At 37.6% G+C, this 16,405-nt stretch overlaps 1 protein-coding gene across 4 annotated transcripts in view; it reads left to right on the plus strand.

Annotated features, from left to right (window-relative positions):
* PPP2R5C (protein phosphatase 2 regulatory subunit B'gamma) overlaps positions 1–16,405 on the plus strand; it is a 191,974-nt gene that overhangs the window by 51,870 nt on the left and 123,699 nt on the right. The window contains exon 1 of one of the 4 annotated variants that reach the window (XM_073349668.1): positions 7,255–7,427. The exons of the other annotated variants lie outside the window; for them this stretch is intronic. Coding sequence (XP_073205769.1) covers positions 7,334–7,427 — 94 coding nt within the window. The 5' untranslated portion in view covers positions 7,255–7,333. Of the gene's footprint in view, positions 1–7,254; positions 7,428–16,405 lie in introns of those variants that run through there. 4 annotated transcript variants of the gene reach the window in all.

The following is a 16,405-nucleotide window of genomic DNA, read 5'->3' on the forward strand; positions in this document are numbered from 1 at the left end:
CGAACCAGTATTTACTTTGGTTGGATTCAGGTTTGAGTTCAGTTGTGTTCAGGTTCAGTTCCAGTTCAAACCACCAAAAAAAAATAATGGTTTGGTTATTGGTTTGAACCCATTCAGATCAAATTTCAATCTTAGTGGATGTAAATTCAAAAACGAGTTGAAACTTAAAATTGATACTGTTTTTTGATTTTTGACCTTTTTATTTATTTTTTTAACTTTATGTGTTAAGTTAAACACTAAGAAAACTCAAGTAGTCAAATAAACACGACTATTGTTTATGAACAGTTTGTACGATAATACATAATAACATCTTCTGATATTTGCTATTTCATATTGGACCTCTGCAGTGAAAGGATAAATTTGAGTTTGAGTTTGAAGACCCTGCTTCAAATAGAGCAACTGGAGGGAGAGCTGTGCCAAGGGTTGAGGATGGATGGGAAGAAGCCTGTGTAAGGGGAAGAAGGGTTGGATAGCCATTACATTTTTTTTTCTTGGTCTTGAAGAATTACTGTTAACCTCTGGGACCAAGAACATTCCACTTCTTTTATCACCAGGTGTGATTCTCAGAGATGGTTGATCTGTGTGGCCCCTTGCTGCCTTATGTGGTGTGCAGGCAGCACCTAAACTTCCCCTCTCGCTCCCTACTCTTGTGGGCTAGTCTCCTATTGTCATTCTCATCTCATTCTCTTCTCATTATACTGGGGCAGGCCTTTCTGGTAGCAATCACATGCCTATTTGTTATTTTGTCATCTTGTTTTATAATGAAAATAAGATTGCAGTAGTTTTTTAAAATATTTATATTAAAATGCTCAACTTTTATTTTAACCAGTAACCCATTTTTTTTCAAGTTCAGTTCTGGTTCAGTAGGTAGGACAAAACCATAGTTCGGGTTTGATTCTGGTTTGCGTAAAAATACCGTTTTGAGCTGGTTCTCCGGTGTCAGTTTGACTCTCTATCTGGGGTGCCCTAGACCTCGAAGCTGAACAGGTCAATGGAGCCAGTACTCAGGATGTAGAGACTGCAGTAATAGTGGAAGGAAGTCTCTCTCCAGGACAGCACTCAATGTCAGTGCCCCTGAAAGAAACCGAATTGTGTGTATGTGTCAGGCCATGTCATTGGTAGTTCCTCTATGTTGCCTACAGAAACCATCACTATACTACAGAACATTGTCCTTTTGTCTATCTTCTGCCCAAGAATGTTCACAACTGTATTGGTGATGGTGAGGCTAAGGAGTCAGGGAACTCATCTAAATCTCTGGTAGATACCCAATATTATGTTGAGGTTCCTTAGAGTAGCACATCTATCGAAATAAACAGTTAGACTTAATTTTTTGTACTAGTGTACAAACACATGAGACTACTGCTCACGTACAGTGTGTTTATCTAGACCAGTGGTCCCCAAACTGTGGGCCATGCCCCTCGAGGGGAGCATTTCAAGGCCCGGGCCTGCCACCATGAGGGGTGGGGAGGGAGTGCCAACCAGCCTCGCTCTGCGCCCAGCCGCAGCTTGGGCCACAGCTCTGCTCCTGGGCACGGTTCCTGTCCCCGCTCCTGTCCCCTGCCCCGGCTTCCAGCTGCAGCTCCGGCCCTGCTCCTGGCCACAGTTCCCAACCATGCTTCTTGCAGGGGGAGCGGAAAGGTTCCTTTACGGGTAATGGGGGAAGAAGGGGTGACAGCAAAAGTTTGGGGACCACTGATCTTGATTCTCTCTCCTTTTTCCCTGACTTCAGTTTAAAATATATTGTACTAAAGTGCAAACTACTTTTTTTGATTTGTTTGAGGGCATGGGGACTCTACATGTTTTGAGGCTTATTAAATAATATCATACTGGTCATTAATTTCCTTCTCCCCAACATTACATAGACACCTCTCTTTTGCTCTTTTTTGGAATCTCTCAGTCCTACCATTTAATCTGTATTTTAGGTAAATATGCTTGATCCTAAAATAAGCCTTTTAATGATGTTTGCTAGCAATTAAGGGATTTTGCATAAGTTCTTTTGCCTGATTCAGGACACACATTACTCTTGTTATGACACTTCCCTCAAAAATGCCTCTAGTTAACTGATCCACTTGTATGAATAAGTAAATTATCTGTCTGAAACATCCCCTTTTTCATTGAAAGACTTTTTGACTTTTTTTTTTTTAAAGACCCCCCTTCCCCTGACTGAAATTAAAGGTGATGGTAGACATCAAATTTCTGGTGGAAGAGTTTACAGAGACTTCCCATATTGCACCATATTCATTCTTTTTGAAAGAGACCAATTTCAGAAATCATAACTTAAAATATATATTCACCTGTTTTACAACAAAGCTGCCTCTTTGTTTCTGTTAATTTGCACAAGCTTCAAGAGGATTTCAATAGTTGAGGACTTCTCCTAGTGCTTTTCGTCCTTTTTTTAGGCTGAGATACTCATATTTATTTCAAGTGGTGTTTTATCAACGTAGGGAATTATTCTCTTCCCGTACATTGAGTTTTATTTAATTAGTTATTGCTTTTTGATGGCATATGTCTTCTGCCCCACCCAGTATTTTCTACATTTCTTATTTCTGGCTTTTCTTTATAAATTGCTCTTTAGAATATCCTTTCTCTCCTCAGTCCCTTGTCTTTCCTCCTTTTAAACCAACCCTAATTTTTTCCCCCCCTCCCAAAATTAAGGTCTTGAAGAGAATTACTATGTTTTTGATTTTCTTTCCAAATGAAGTTGTTTAAACCAACTTAGCTTTAGTAAAGATATTTTGTCCTTTGGTTGCAAATGATTTTTTTGTGTGGCTCAAACCATGAGTGAAGCTACACAGACACTGGGGTTTTCCTGTTTTTCAGTGAGGCTGTTATAAAACACTAGAATTTGTTTGACAGTGATAGTCACTCAAAAATCTAGATTCCACATGTCACTCAAAGTGTGTTCTCTAAAGATCAAAGTGAGTGTAAATATGATTCATGGTTATTTTAACCAGCTCTCTAGTGATGGCTTTAATCAGGACTAGCCGTTGGTCTTGTGGAGCCCGAATGCAAAGTGTTGAGAGACCACATGCAGCTTCCATCCATGCTGATTGCTGTTTCACCTGCTTACAACGCTACCGAATTGTAAACACCCTCTTTGACTGCTGGATGTTCCAAAACCTTTGATGCTCCAAGTCCGGCAATGACTAGCGCTGCTAGGATTGCAGAAGCAAGACTGCCTCATATTAAATGTGCAGCCTTTTTGTAACTGCAGTTTTGGTCCTCACTTGACTGCTCATTGTGCCCCTGGGCGCACTGCTTAACTTCCATGCTGATGCACTAGCAGTGCTTTTGCTTATTAATCTTTGTAAAGAGTACCGAGGCTGGTGTGCTTGCGCAAAGAGAGACCATCTGAATTCTCTTACACTGATGTAGCATGCATAGGGCGGGGGTGGGGAGCAGCTAAAGAAAGCGAGTACCGTGTATACTTGTTCATAAGCCGAATTTTTTTTAGTAAAAAAGGGAAGCATCGGAGAAGGGGGTTGGCTTATGAACGGGTATAGAAAGGGGGAGAGGTGGGACACAGCCCCTCCCCACAACAGAGGGGGCAAAGAGAGGCAGCACAGTCAGTAGAGCCAGAAGGGAAGAGGCAGGGCCAGAGTCTCTCCGCTTCTGGCCACGCTGCTCTCCCACCAGCCTCCGAAGCAGTTGCAGCTCCAGGGCTGGCAGGCTGTGGCCATGCCGCCCAGTCTGGCCCACTGGAGCAGGCTGCGGCCACACCGCCTAGCCTGCCGGAGCAGATCCGGGCCGCCCAAAGACATCCTCCCTGGCCCACCCCACCTAAGGTGGGAAGGGATAGGATGGGGAAAGTGTGAGGTCCTGGGCTAGGAGTGGGGTCATGTGGGGGGTGGTCACAGGGGTTACTCCTCTGACCCCCAGCTTCTCCCTCCCCCAAAATTTCCCCACCAGTTGCTGTCCCGGCCCATCAGGGTAAGCGGCTGGCAGGCCGGGACACTTTGTTTGTTTAGCTTTACCTCTGTGCCTGCAGCCGCTCAAGGTAAACAAACCATCTTGGCCCGCCAGCGGCTTATCCTGATGGCCCTGGGAGCCAAAGTTTGCCGAACCCTGAATTATAGGATCGGCTTATAAATGGGTCATAAAAATTTTCCATTTTTCCTTCTCCATCTTGGTGGAGTCGGCTTATAAATGAACCGGCTTATGATCGAGTATATATGGTATATTGAGGAGAGTTGTCAGAACTAGGGCTGTCAAATGATTAAAAAAATAGTCGCCATTAATTGTGAGATTAAAAAAATAGTCATGATGAATCTGTTTTAATCACACTGTTAAAACAATATAGAATGCCAATTTAAATTTATTGTAAATATTTTGATGTTTTTCTACATTTTCAGTTATAACACAGAATACAAAGTGTACAATGCTCACTTTATATTATTTTTTATTACAAATATTTGCACTGTAAAAGAAAAAAATAAGATCAAAGCATGTTCCTACTTTTAGGTGACATTGTAAATGGGCAGCATTATCTCCCATAAATGTAAATAAACTTATTGGCTTAGCAATGGCTGAACAAGAAGTAGGACTGAGTGGACTTGAAGGATCAAAAGTTTTACATTGTTTTGGTTTTCAGTGCAGTTATGTTAAAAAAAAAAATAAAAAAAATCTACATTTGTAAGTTGCACTTTCACGATAAAGAGATTGCATACAGTTTGTATGAGGTAAATTGAAAAATACTATTTCTTTTGTTTACAAATATTTGCACTATAAAAAGATAATCAAAAATCATATAAAGTGAGCACTGTACACTTTGTATTCTGTGTTGTAACTGCAATCAATATATTTGCAAATGTAGAAGAACATCCAAAATATTTTATAATAAATTTAAATTGGTATTCTGTTATTAACAGTGCAATTAAAACTGTGATTAATCACGATTAATTTTTTAAACCAGTTAATTTCTGTTGAGTTAAAAGCTTGAGTTAATTGCGATTAATTGACAGCCCTAGTTGGAACCAATGAAACTGCATTGCTTTAAAGTTAAAATTGGCTTTAGTGATATGTCTTAGCATATTACAAAACAACTAAATTTCACTTTGGATAAATGAAAAAGCAGGGCTTATTTAAAGAATTCTGTCAACATTTTTTTTTTTAAATAATGAAGCTAGTTTGTCACAATATTTCTCCTTTGTTCCACGGTCGTGGTATTTTGTTTTGAGTGCGGCAGCATGCGTGGTGTTGTTCAGGATCTAGAACAGCCCTTTCCCAAAGAGTTTACAACTTAGAGTTCACTGACAATACTGTATAGAGAGAGTACATCAGTTGTCAGGTGATTATAGTCCAGTCATCAGGTAGAGCTGTCATTTTAATTTATATTTTTGTTTTTAAATTTAGTTTTGTTACAGGCTCAGCCCTTTGGTATGGTGTTTGTTTTGTTGGGAGTAAAAACTCATTTAACTAAAATGTGCACAAATTGTTTTCATGTATTCCAAGAAACAGGGAAAATATCTTTAAAATGTTTTCTAGGGTTTCAGTTAATTTGGAAGAATAGGGAACTTGAGTTCCAATCACCACCTGTTACATAAAAATTACAGTCCTTTTTTCTCCTCTCTGACATACCTCTTTTCTAGACGTATGTTGATAGTTTAGGCTGGTGCTGCTAGACCTTAAATATTTGCATTGTATTAGAGAGCATTTTTCGGGGCAGATACAAGCAACATAATGCATTTATTTTTCTGAATGCTATCCCTATGTGTGGGAGGAGTAAGAAGCAATAAGGAGAAATGATCTCTCAAATATTTGCTTTTAAGGGGTACTGTCAAGTTAAATCTTAAGTTGTAAAGAAATATTTACCTACTGTATATCACTAACAATACATTTTAATGGGTTTAAATTACAGCAAGGGAGATCTACGTTAGACATTAGGAAAAACTTCCTAACAAGAGTTCTTAAGCACTGGAACATATTACCTAGAGAGGTTGTGTAATCTCCGTCGTTGGAGGTTTTTAAGAACAGGTTAGACAAACACCTGTGTGGGATGGTCTAGATGTACTAAATTAGGGTGACCAGATAGCAACTGTGAAAAAACAGGACAGGGAGTGGGGGGTAGCAGGTGGCTATATAAGAGAAAGTTCCCAAAAACACCGGACTGTCCCTATAAAAAGGGGACATCTGGTCACCCTATACTAAATTCTGACTCAGTGCAAGGCAGTAGATTAGACAACCTATTGAGGTCCCTTCCAGTTCTATGTTTCTATTATTTTAATAAAAGTGAAAAGCTTAAAAATTAACTGTACTTGTTACTATAATTTTTTTCTTAGCTTGGACAATCAATTCTGAGTTTCACTTGTTAATACCCAATATGGTTTTCAGGTTATTAGTAGTGCAGTGTTTGGGTTTCAGTATTTTTAAACAAACATGGTTATTGGAATTTTGAAAAGTGAAATAATGCTGAGTTTTTATAAAATCTTGTTTTACAAGAGGTTATATTTTAGATTAAATTTTAAGATGCCTACTTTTCATCTTAATAAGGATATAAGGAAGAGGAATGAGGTATAAAAGATTAATTTTATCTTAACAGAAAACTTTACAAAGTTTCCCATAAAGTGTCCACTTAACTGGTTACTAAAGTTATTAATTTATTTGGTATGTATTGATTTATTTGGAATAAATCATTAGGAGGTACAGCATTGAAATTTAATGTTTCATGCTAGATTTAGTTACAGTAAGGTAAATGTACTTAAAAATGTGAGATATATGGCATTTGAAAATTAACATTGTAAAAAGATATTGCTCTTATTATGCATTTAAATCAAGCGCTGATTGAATCACACTATTAATATGATATGAGTATTAATGAGAACTTTTATTTTGAGATTCAGTGGCAATTGTTTTTAGGAGAAAATGTCTAAACTTCTGCGTTTTCAGCACAAGTACATGTCCCATGCCTAACACTTTTTATACATGTATATGTTGTGCACAACAGTAAAATCATCATGGGTGAAAGTTTTCAGTAATTTGTTCAAGCTCCTTTGTCAAGATAAGTTTGTTTACACTGCAGGTTTAGCTCATGAGAGTGTGCTGAGAAAAGGGCTCTCTGTTTAAAATTACTGATGAATGGAGGCACAAGAGAAAGCAGAAAAACGTACAAGCTTAATGCAGTGACAGCCACACAAAAACCTTTTTTGATTTGCAGCTTTTTAGTGTCATTTTAAGTTGCTGCTATTAGCCAATCAGATTTCTCCTGACTGCTTACATCACTAACTAGCCAGTTCCCTCCAGCTGCAGAGAGCTTCAGTTTCTTTTTTTTTTTAAACTAAAATGGAGGCTGGTTTCTTGCCTTAAGGAGTACATTGCCTTTCCTGCTGAAGCCTAGATGTTGACATGTAATAAAGCTGGCAGCAGGATGGTGGTTGATGCAGCCAATTCCAATGGGCCGTTTCAGCCCGTGGCCCTTTTACATATTAGAGGTGAGTTATTGTGTGTTTCAGTGAATTGAAACTGTGTGTGGCTAGCTAATAAATGGCTATTGTGATTTTCAGATAAGGAAAGCAGGAAGTCCTTTGTAGCAGAATCTATTCTGTTTTGATGCAGACTCAAGATAATTGTGGAATATGGAAATCAGTTTTGAATTAAATGCTATTTGGATAATTTCAGAATTCGGGAAAGCATTGCTTGTATAGTTTAAAAGCAGGTTTTACTGCTTTCTACTGTGACTCTCCCATCCCCCTTTCTAGCTTTGCTGATGTCAAAGGATGTGAAGTCACTACCCCAGAAAGGTATTGGGTGGGGGGCAGGGCAGAGCTAAGTTATCCGTATACAGTTTGTGTAGCATAATGTAAGTGTTCAGAGTGCTGCAATGCTTTTTCTGTGTGAACAAATGAGAGTGCCTCTAAAATCACTACAGATAGTAACTGAAGTAGGAAGTCCACTGGAAAAATACCCAGAATTATAATGAAAATATCTAGTATTTATTCAAAAAGCACTTCCTAGAAGTGTGTATGGTTTTGTTGTTGTTGTTTTACTTTAACAAACAAGTTGTGTGAAAATTGGCTTTTGTAATTTGAATATTAAATATTTTTTAGCTGTTGAGTATATAGTCTAGGATTCATAGAATAGGAATGTATTGTAAATTTACATTTTTTACCAAGTTTCTAAATTTGAAACAAAATTAGGTATGGTGTTTATGTAGGGAAAAAAATACATGTGTGGAATTGCTATATTTCTGGTTTTTAAAAGCAGTAAAATACCTTAGAAGGTTAAAAGTGTTTTTTTTTTTTTTAATGTCAATTCTCTTTCATTGACTTTGTTTTTATAACTCTTTTTGTGAGTCCAAAACATTTATGGGATGTGGTGAGAACAATGTGAATAACTGCATTCAACCTTTATCAAAGAAACAGAGCTGAAATGGTACTGCATCAACTAGTCTTTTCAACTTTTTGTGGCATAAGCTAAATTGTTCAGATGCATACTGTACATAGATTTCCTGTATTGAAAATATTTTGCTATAAAGGCCAAAGAATTCCTGCTGGAAAGCCTGGATCCCTGATTTAAACAGTAGAATCTGATCTCTAATAGAGAGAAATTATAATTCCTTGTGATACCTTTTAAAAGGTTAGTATCACCCAGTTGCTTGAAGAGGGATTTGGATGTATTCCAAGAGACCATAATATTGGCTTGTGGGTGGGGAATTGCTATACAACCGTGGTTCTCAACCAGGGATACACATACCTAGGGGAGTACGCAGAGGTCTTCTGGGGATACATCAACTGATCTCAATATTTGCTTAGTTTTACAACAGTGTATATATTGTACACTGAAATGTAAGTAGTGTTTATATTCCATTTGATTTATTTTATAATTTTTTGGTAAAAATGAGAGGTAAGGAAGTTTTCAGTAATAGTGTGCTGTGAGACTTTGTCTGATTTTTGTAAACAAGCAATTTTTAAGTGAGGTGAAACTTGGGGGATACTCAAGACAAATCAGACTCCTGAAAGGGATACAGTAGTCTGGAAGGTTGAGAACCACTGCTCTACAAGACGTTTTATCCATTGAGTGAGAGCAGGGACTCTGCCCATAATCAAAGGAATACAAGCCAAAGTGACTGAAAGCAGACCTTCTCTACCTCCAACCCCACCGCCAAAAAGTACTCTGTCAAGTTCCCCTCGTTTCTTTAACGTAATGTGCTGAATTTTTTGGTTCACTGAAGCTTATCAAACTTAAGATGAATTTTTTAAAAAGGCTGCAGAGGTGAGATCCTAGCAATTACAGGCCAGTAAGCCTAACTTCAGTACCAGGAAAACTGGTTGAAATTATAACAAAGAACAGAATTATCAGATGAACATGATATGTTGGGGAAGAGTCAACATGGCTTTTGTAAAGGAAAGTCATGCCTCAGCAATCTGCTAGAATTCTTCGAGGGTGTCAACAAGCATGTGGACAAGGACTAATCCTATTGATATAGTGTACTTGGACTTTCAGAAAGCCTTCAGTTTGGGACCTTGTCAAAGGCTCTTAAGCAAAGTAAGTAATCATGAGATAAGAGGGAAGGTCCTCTCATAGATCAGTAGCTGGTTAGAAGATAGGAAGCAAACAGGAATAAATGGTCAGTTTTCACAATGGATATTAGCCAAGATGGTCAGGGACGCTACCCCGTGCTCTAGGTGTCTCAAAATCTCTGACTGGTAGGAGCTGGGAATGGACATTAGGGGACGGATCGCTCGATAATTGCATTGTTCTGTTCATGTCCTCTGAAGCATCTGGCATTGGCCATTGTTGGAAACCAGGATACTGGGCTAGATGGACCATTAGTCCGACCCTGTATGGCCATACTTACGTTCTTGATTCAAAATTGGAAGGTTTATTGAATTATATTAAATTCAGTGCCTCAAGGTCTGTATGTATTTCCATAGTATAAATGATACATTATCATGATCAGGTCACACTTTACCTAAACATTGAATTTCAGTGCATTGCAGAATGTTGTATTGACAAAAGGTACAGGTTGGGGCTTCTTCGGGGTGAGGGTGAAGGTGGGGTGAAGTAACAGGAGTCTCTGGCAGATGGGAACAGATAAGATTTTCGCACTCAGGAGGAGGTCTTTGGCATTAGGGAGTGGGATACATCTCTTTCCCTTTTGGATAGAGACGGAAGGACTTGTAGTTTTGGGGAGAAGGTGGAGTTCAACAACTTTGACAGATGATAGCTGCCTGACTGCCCTGATATCCAGGATTTCCTCCACCATTGATGGAGGAAAGCATCAGGAGCTGCATATTTATATTGAACGAATATATATATATATCATCAACGAATGCTAAGTGTCAATTTTGAAGCCCAATGAAAACATTTAAATGTGAATACTTTGAGACAAACTGGGGGAGCTCCTGCATCTCTTACAGCTGTTGTTCTAGAAGATATTCTGTTGCAGAGATGAGATGACACAGCACTGGATTAAGTTTGGCTTGTGATGGGGAAGTTTTCTTTGCAACTGAAAAGGATATTTTTTTTTTTTTTAAAGTGAAATCTTAGATGCTAGAACAGAATTCTGCAGCAAAGGGTGGGTTTTGTGGTAGATTCTGTGGCTTCAGTTTTTTTAGTTTTTTTCATAGCTAAACGTAAGAGGGAGTCCCAAACAGAATCAAAGGAGAACACTGTTTGAAATCCCAGTATACTCTTTCAGGTTTGGAGGGAAAGAGGTAGGTGCAAGGGCTGGGCTCTTTGCTAGGATGCCCCTGGATCTTGCTGGTGAGTTATTTTTGGCATCTACTAGAGCTGATTGAAACTTGGAATTTCCATTCTATAGGAAATGCCAACACTTCAAAATTGCTTATTTTCCCAAATTGGAATGAAATTCTGAAATTTCCTTTTGAATGAAATTTCCCACAGAACAGCTTTCAGTGAAGTGTCTTGTTTTGACTTTGATTCATTATATAAATTGCATAATATAAACTGTATACTATATTTTATAGCATAAATAATATAAACGTCCAAACAAAAGTGCTTTGACTTTATAAAAAAATATTTTGATGATTTTCTCAAATTTAGGTAGAATCAATATGTTCCTATAAAATGTTTTGATTTAATCAAATCATTGTTTTCTGCCAGAAAACTTATTTTCAGAAAATGTTTGACACACTCTAGCAGGTTGCTTTTGACTACCCATTGTCTGGTAAATATTTTAAGCTATGATAATAGGTGTTTATCTTAAAAACAATATAGTATGTTTTGTGCACATTAATTTATATTTTCATAAAACTTGTATTGGGAGTATTTGCTAAAGATGCTTGTGGAAAATATTTAAAGATAAAAATGCACTTCCATATTTTACTACTTTTTTCATTTCCATCTTAGAGGAGAAAAGAGATCTATCTACTAATGCTAACTCAAATATTTTCTATAAATAGCTTAAACAAGAGTTATGAAAAGTGGGAAGATGAATTCTCATTCTCTCCCCCTCGCCACTTCAAACAGAAGTCTGGCTTTAGTAAAGTCTTGTCTGTACTAGGAAAACTTGTAAGCACTTTTCTGCACAGATGCAGAAAATTATAGCTGTGGTATAGGCAGAATGCAGGCATTTTTGGAGAAATATGGATTCCATTTTTTAGTGTGGACAACAGCCTACCAGCTTCCACTCATAGAGAAAGAAAGCTTACAACTATTTCCACTGTAGATGTATCCTCCAGCCTTCTCTGCACGAGCATTTTTGGAGAAATCTCCCACCATTGCATTGCGACTAGCGCAGCTTCACAGATGGTAACACAAGAAGCAGTGCTAGTATAAACTGGGGGCACAGTCATTTTTACCACTGTGTTATCTAAATCTGCTCTGAAGTGCACTGATGGCAATAAAACAGTGGGGGAAGATTCACCAAAATACCCCAAAACAGTTAGTATAGACACTGCTTTATTGGCCTTAATTTTTAATGGCTGCAATTCATACTACACATGATAGATTGCCTTTTCACAATTTATTTCAAGCCGAAGTTTTGTGAGATCCTGAAAGTTGTATGTGAAGTGTGTTCAATTTGACTGTTCTTGCAGGATTCCCCCTGCCCTTCACCGGCCCACCGGAATTTCCATTTTGAACCAGCTAAAGTACTCTGTGTTCTAAAAGTTTGATTTTTCCCCCTAGAAGCAGCAGCAAGTTCTGGAAGATTTGGTGAAGGATTTTTTCTCTTAAGTTAATTTAAAGGTTTTGTGAAAGATGCTGTATTGACATATATTGAAAGTCCTCTTTCTGCAGAAGAGGCACAGTATAGCCAATAGCAGTGCCAACTTTTCCTCTTCTGCGTTTACCTGCCATTGTGTCTCACCTCTGATTTGGAGGACCATTTGTAGATGAGGATCATACTCTATGCCTACTTATTGCTTGGCGTCTCTACAGGATGCCAGCAAGAATGCCAGATGTAATGGTGTCTTTGTGATGTAAGTATGTGTCCATGAGCATTTGGGCTGTTTGCATTTTGGTAGCTCCCAGGGGACCCAATCAAGATCAGGGCCCCATTGTATTAGGTGTATGTACAAACAAACAGTTCAGCTGAGATACGGCACTAAACATTTGTCATATGGTGGTCTCTAAACTTGGGCTGTCTTTGAATTACTGACCTTGAGGTAGAAGGTTATCCAATTTCCATAACTACTGCAGGATCTTAAGGCAAACAAATGCTTTCTAGATGTGATATACAATACATTTACTTGTATACTTTCATATTGCTGTTACTATAAAATGCTAAAAGATCACACTCTTGGGTCCCTTTGACAGTGAACAAACATAGGAAGTATCCTATGCAATTAATGCATTAGATGATAGCCAATTAATCTTTCAATCTTGTTATATCTAATTCCTTAAAAGAAAGCAACACCATTTTTTCAAAAATTCTTGAATAAGCATACTTATTCTTAAAACAAACTGACACTTCAAAAGAGGCACATTTTTATTTAACAAAACTTGTTAAAGAACCTGGGCTACTCACTTAATTGACACGAACTATGGATAAAGGAAACACTCTTCGCACTTCCATTGAATGAGAATAACAGAAAATCAAGAGCCAAATTTAAAAAGTAGTATGGCTCTAGTTCTGTACACAGAAAAACAAATCTCTTAATTGCATGCAAGACTAAAGGGTGCATCGACCTCACTGTCAGCTGATTTAAAAAAAATGTCTGTTCATGTTTCTGAAGAAGGTCATTTTCAAAGTGTAGCACTCTTACTATAAGCTGCCCTATCTTTTTTCCTGCAGGTACCAAGGCAGGATATTTAAATTAAGGCAGGTATTCAGTGCCTATGTGTGCATTTAATGCAGTGATGTCTTCTGCATTAACTCTTAACCAATTTCTGTACTACTTATTTAGATGAAACTACCACCTAGTTAGAATGTAATGAAGCAGGTTAATGGCTGCAGTGCACTGGTCTGAGGTTAAAGCCGCTGCAAATATGTGTCTAAGGTAGGTGTTAAATAATGCTTATAAATTAGGAGCACAGAATATGGTTGGGTATTAAAGTTGAAGATGGAGCAATTGAATTTTTAATATGGTGAATGAGGGACGACTTCTTGGTTAAAAAATACCTAGGAAAAAGTATCCAGAAAAACAGCCAATTTTTGGTTTAAAGAAAGTGTTACCTGAGAGAACAATATCCAGGAAACACAGAAATTTGAATATTGCTTTTAGGTTTTTTTGCTTTTCCTGTACATTGAAGTGTAAAGTGAATCTTTTTCCTACTTTTATTTCCTGCCACAATGTGAGCCTCCATGCAGTCAAGTCAGAATTACTGTCTGCTGTTTTGAAATTGTAAGTTATTTCTAAAGCATTGCTATTTGGAGTTTGAGTTGTTTTGTTTTTTTCTAGAAAATATTAAGTTTGATTTGAAATAAAGAGAGAGTTTTTCTTTAGCCTTTTATCCTGGCTCATGATGCAATAAGGTGGTACTCAATTAAAATTTTTGTTAAATTCTGTATATAAAATTTTCTACTGTGGTCCTTGTATCACGCAGAGAACTGCCTGTTACTTGGGTTACTCTTGGGGAACACTGGCTGGCATATCCTTTTTCATTCAACTCTTCCATTTCTACTTCTAGTTCTGCTTCTGCTTGTTCTGAAGGATGTCGCTCATACTGTTTTGCTGTATTCAAAGAATTATTCATTTGATATGTGCTCTTAAATGTTGGGTAGGCATAGCTTGTATGGTAGTAAAGAAATAAGATTTTTCTAAAAATGTAAAATATATGAATTTAGAAAATATGTCATAAGATAAATCTAAGACCTGATAGAATCATGGTACTGGAAGGTACCCCGAGAGGTCATTTAGTCCAGTCCCCTACACTCATGGCAGGACTAAGCATTATCTAGACCATCCCTGACAGGTGTTTGTCTAACCTCTTCAAAATCTCCAATGATGAAGATTCCACAGCCTCCCTGGTCAAGTTATTTCAGTGTTTAACCACTCTGACAGTTAGGAAGCTTTTCCTAATGTCCAACCTGAACTACCCTTACTGCAATTTAAGCCCATTGCTTAATAAGTTAGTACCATTACAGTCTTATTCTAAAAAGGATACAATATATTTTAAAAATAAAAATGAGACTTAGCTTGCTTTTTCCTGTTTGTTGTGGTGTATAATAAAGTACCCTTTTGGCTTTTATTACACACAAAAATCAAGTATGTGCAAAAGCATGACTGCTTCTAATAAATTAATGTCTTAACATTGTATTTGTGACACATGTACAGAATGTAGATAATTATAGTCTTCACACTGTGTACTACACACAAAAATAGTGTAGAATTTCAGAGTTCAGGATTTAACCCTGGGACAACAATCCCACACCCATGCCTAATCTTTTTGGCATTGAAGGGAAATGAGCACTGAACGTTACTGATTTAGCTTACCATACTGCAAAGAATGTTCTTGTGTGATCAGAGTTGTACACTGTATTCCAGATGAGATCTTTCCAGTGCCTTATACTATGGCATTAATGTCTCTCTCTCTACTGGAAATGTCTTGCCTGATGCTTCCTAGGATTGCATTTGCCTTTTTCTCAGCTGGAATCACATTGGTGGTTTATAGTAATCCTCTGATCGACCAACACACCCAGGTCGCTCTCCTTTTCTGTGTTTTCCAACTGGTAAGCCCCCGTTTATAAGAAATTCTCACTAGACCATAAGTGCATGATCTTGCACTTTGTACTATTACACTTGCATACCATTTCTGTTACTCCAGTCTTCAAGATTATCCAGATCTTTCTATATAATATTCCAGTACTCCTCTCTATTGAAAATGCCTACCAACTTTGTTTCATTAGCAAACTTCTTTAGCACATGCCTACTTTTTGTGCAAAGGTTATTAATAAAAATATTAAATAAGAGTGGTCCCAAGATCAATTCTTGAGGAACTCCACTAGCAATTTCTCTCCAATCTGATAGTTCACCTTTCAACTCATCCTCTTGCCTTTTCCTCTTCAGCCAGTTCCTTAAGCACCTTACAATTCTTGTACTGATCCTGATCTTCTCTAATTTAACTAACAGTTTCCCATGTGGGGCCATGTTAGATGCTTTACTTGAAGTCCAAGTGTATTAGACCTACTGAATTTCCCTTATCTAAAATTTAAGTTATGTCCTCAAAGATGGACATCAGATTGGTCTGGCATAATCTACCTTTGGTAGTCCTGTGTTGCACTGCATCTCCTTTTCTGTTTACCTCCATGAATTTAACTATTCTTCTTGGAAAATTTGTTCAAAAGCCTTGTATGCTAATGAGGTCAGATTGATGTGTCTGTAGTTGGCTGGATCACTTTTTTCCCCCTTTGTTAAATATAGGTATGACATTAGCTATTCTTCAGTCATATGGTACCACCCCGAATGTGTAGATTTATTGGAAATCTTTGCCTCAGGCTAGCAATCTCATGTGCCACTTCTTTCAGTACTCTGGGATAGAAATTATCCAGTCCCCCTGATTTGAGAACATTAAACTCTTAAGTTTTTTCTTCAACTTCAGATGTGGTAATTTTCATTTTTGTGCATTCACTTCATCAGCCATCCTGCCTTCCTGCACATGTTCGATATTAGCATACTTACTGAAAACAGAGGCAAAGAGTTCATTTAGTTTTAGGACCATACCTAGAGGATCTTTAATCTTCCCATCCATGCTGCAGAGCGGTCCAACCTCATCTTTCCTCATTCTCTTTTTATTTATATAATTAAAACCCCTCTTATTGCTTATTTCAGTTTTCTTGAATGAAACTTTTAATCTGTTAGTGTGAATGTTTATTCTTTGACGTTTATTCTTCGACATTTATTCAGGTGTCATAAAAATCTTTTTTCACAATTGTTGGTAGTGAAATTTGTCTTGTTTATGATTAGACTATAGTTTTCTCCATTTTCTGATAATGTTTTTCATCCTGACCCTCTTCAAAGCTCTTAATTGATTTCATCTGTAGCATAGGTAGCTAGTCCTCTCC

The sequence above is a fragment of the Lepidochelys kempii genome, chromosome 6, assembly GCF_965140265.1.
Source record: "Lepidochelys kempii isolate rLepKem1 chromosome 6, rLepKem1.hap2, whole genome shotgun sequence".
Lineage (NCBI taxonomy): Eukaryota > Metazoa > Chordata > Testudines > Cheloniidae > Lepidochelys > Lepidochelys kempii.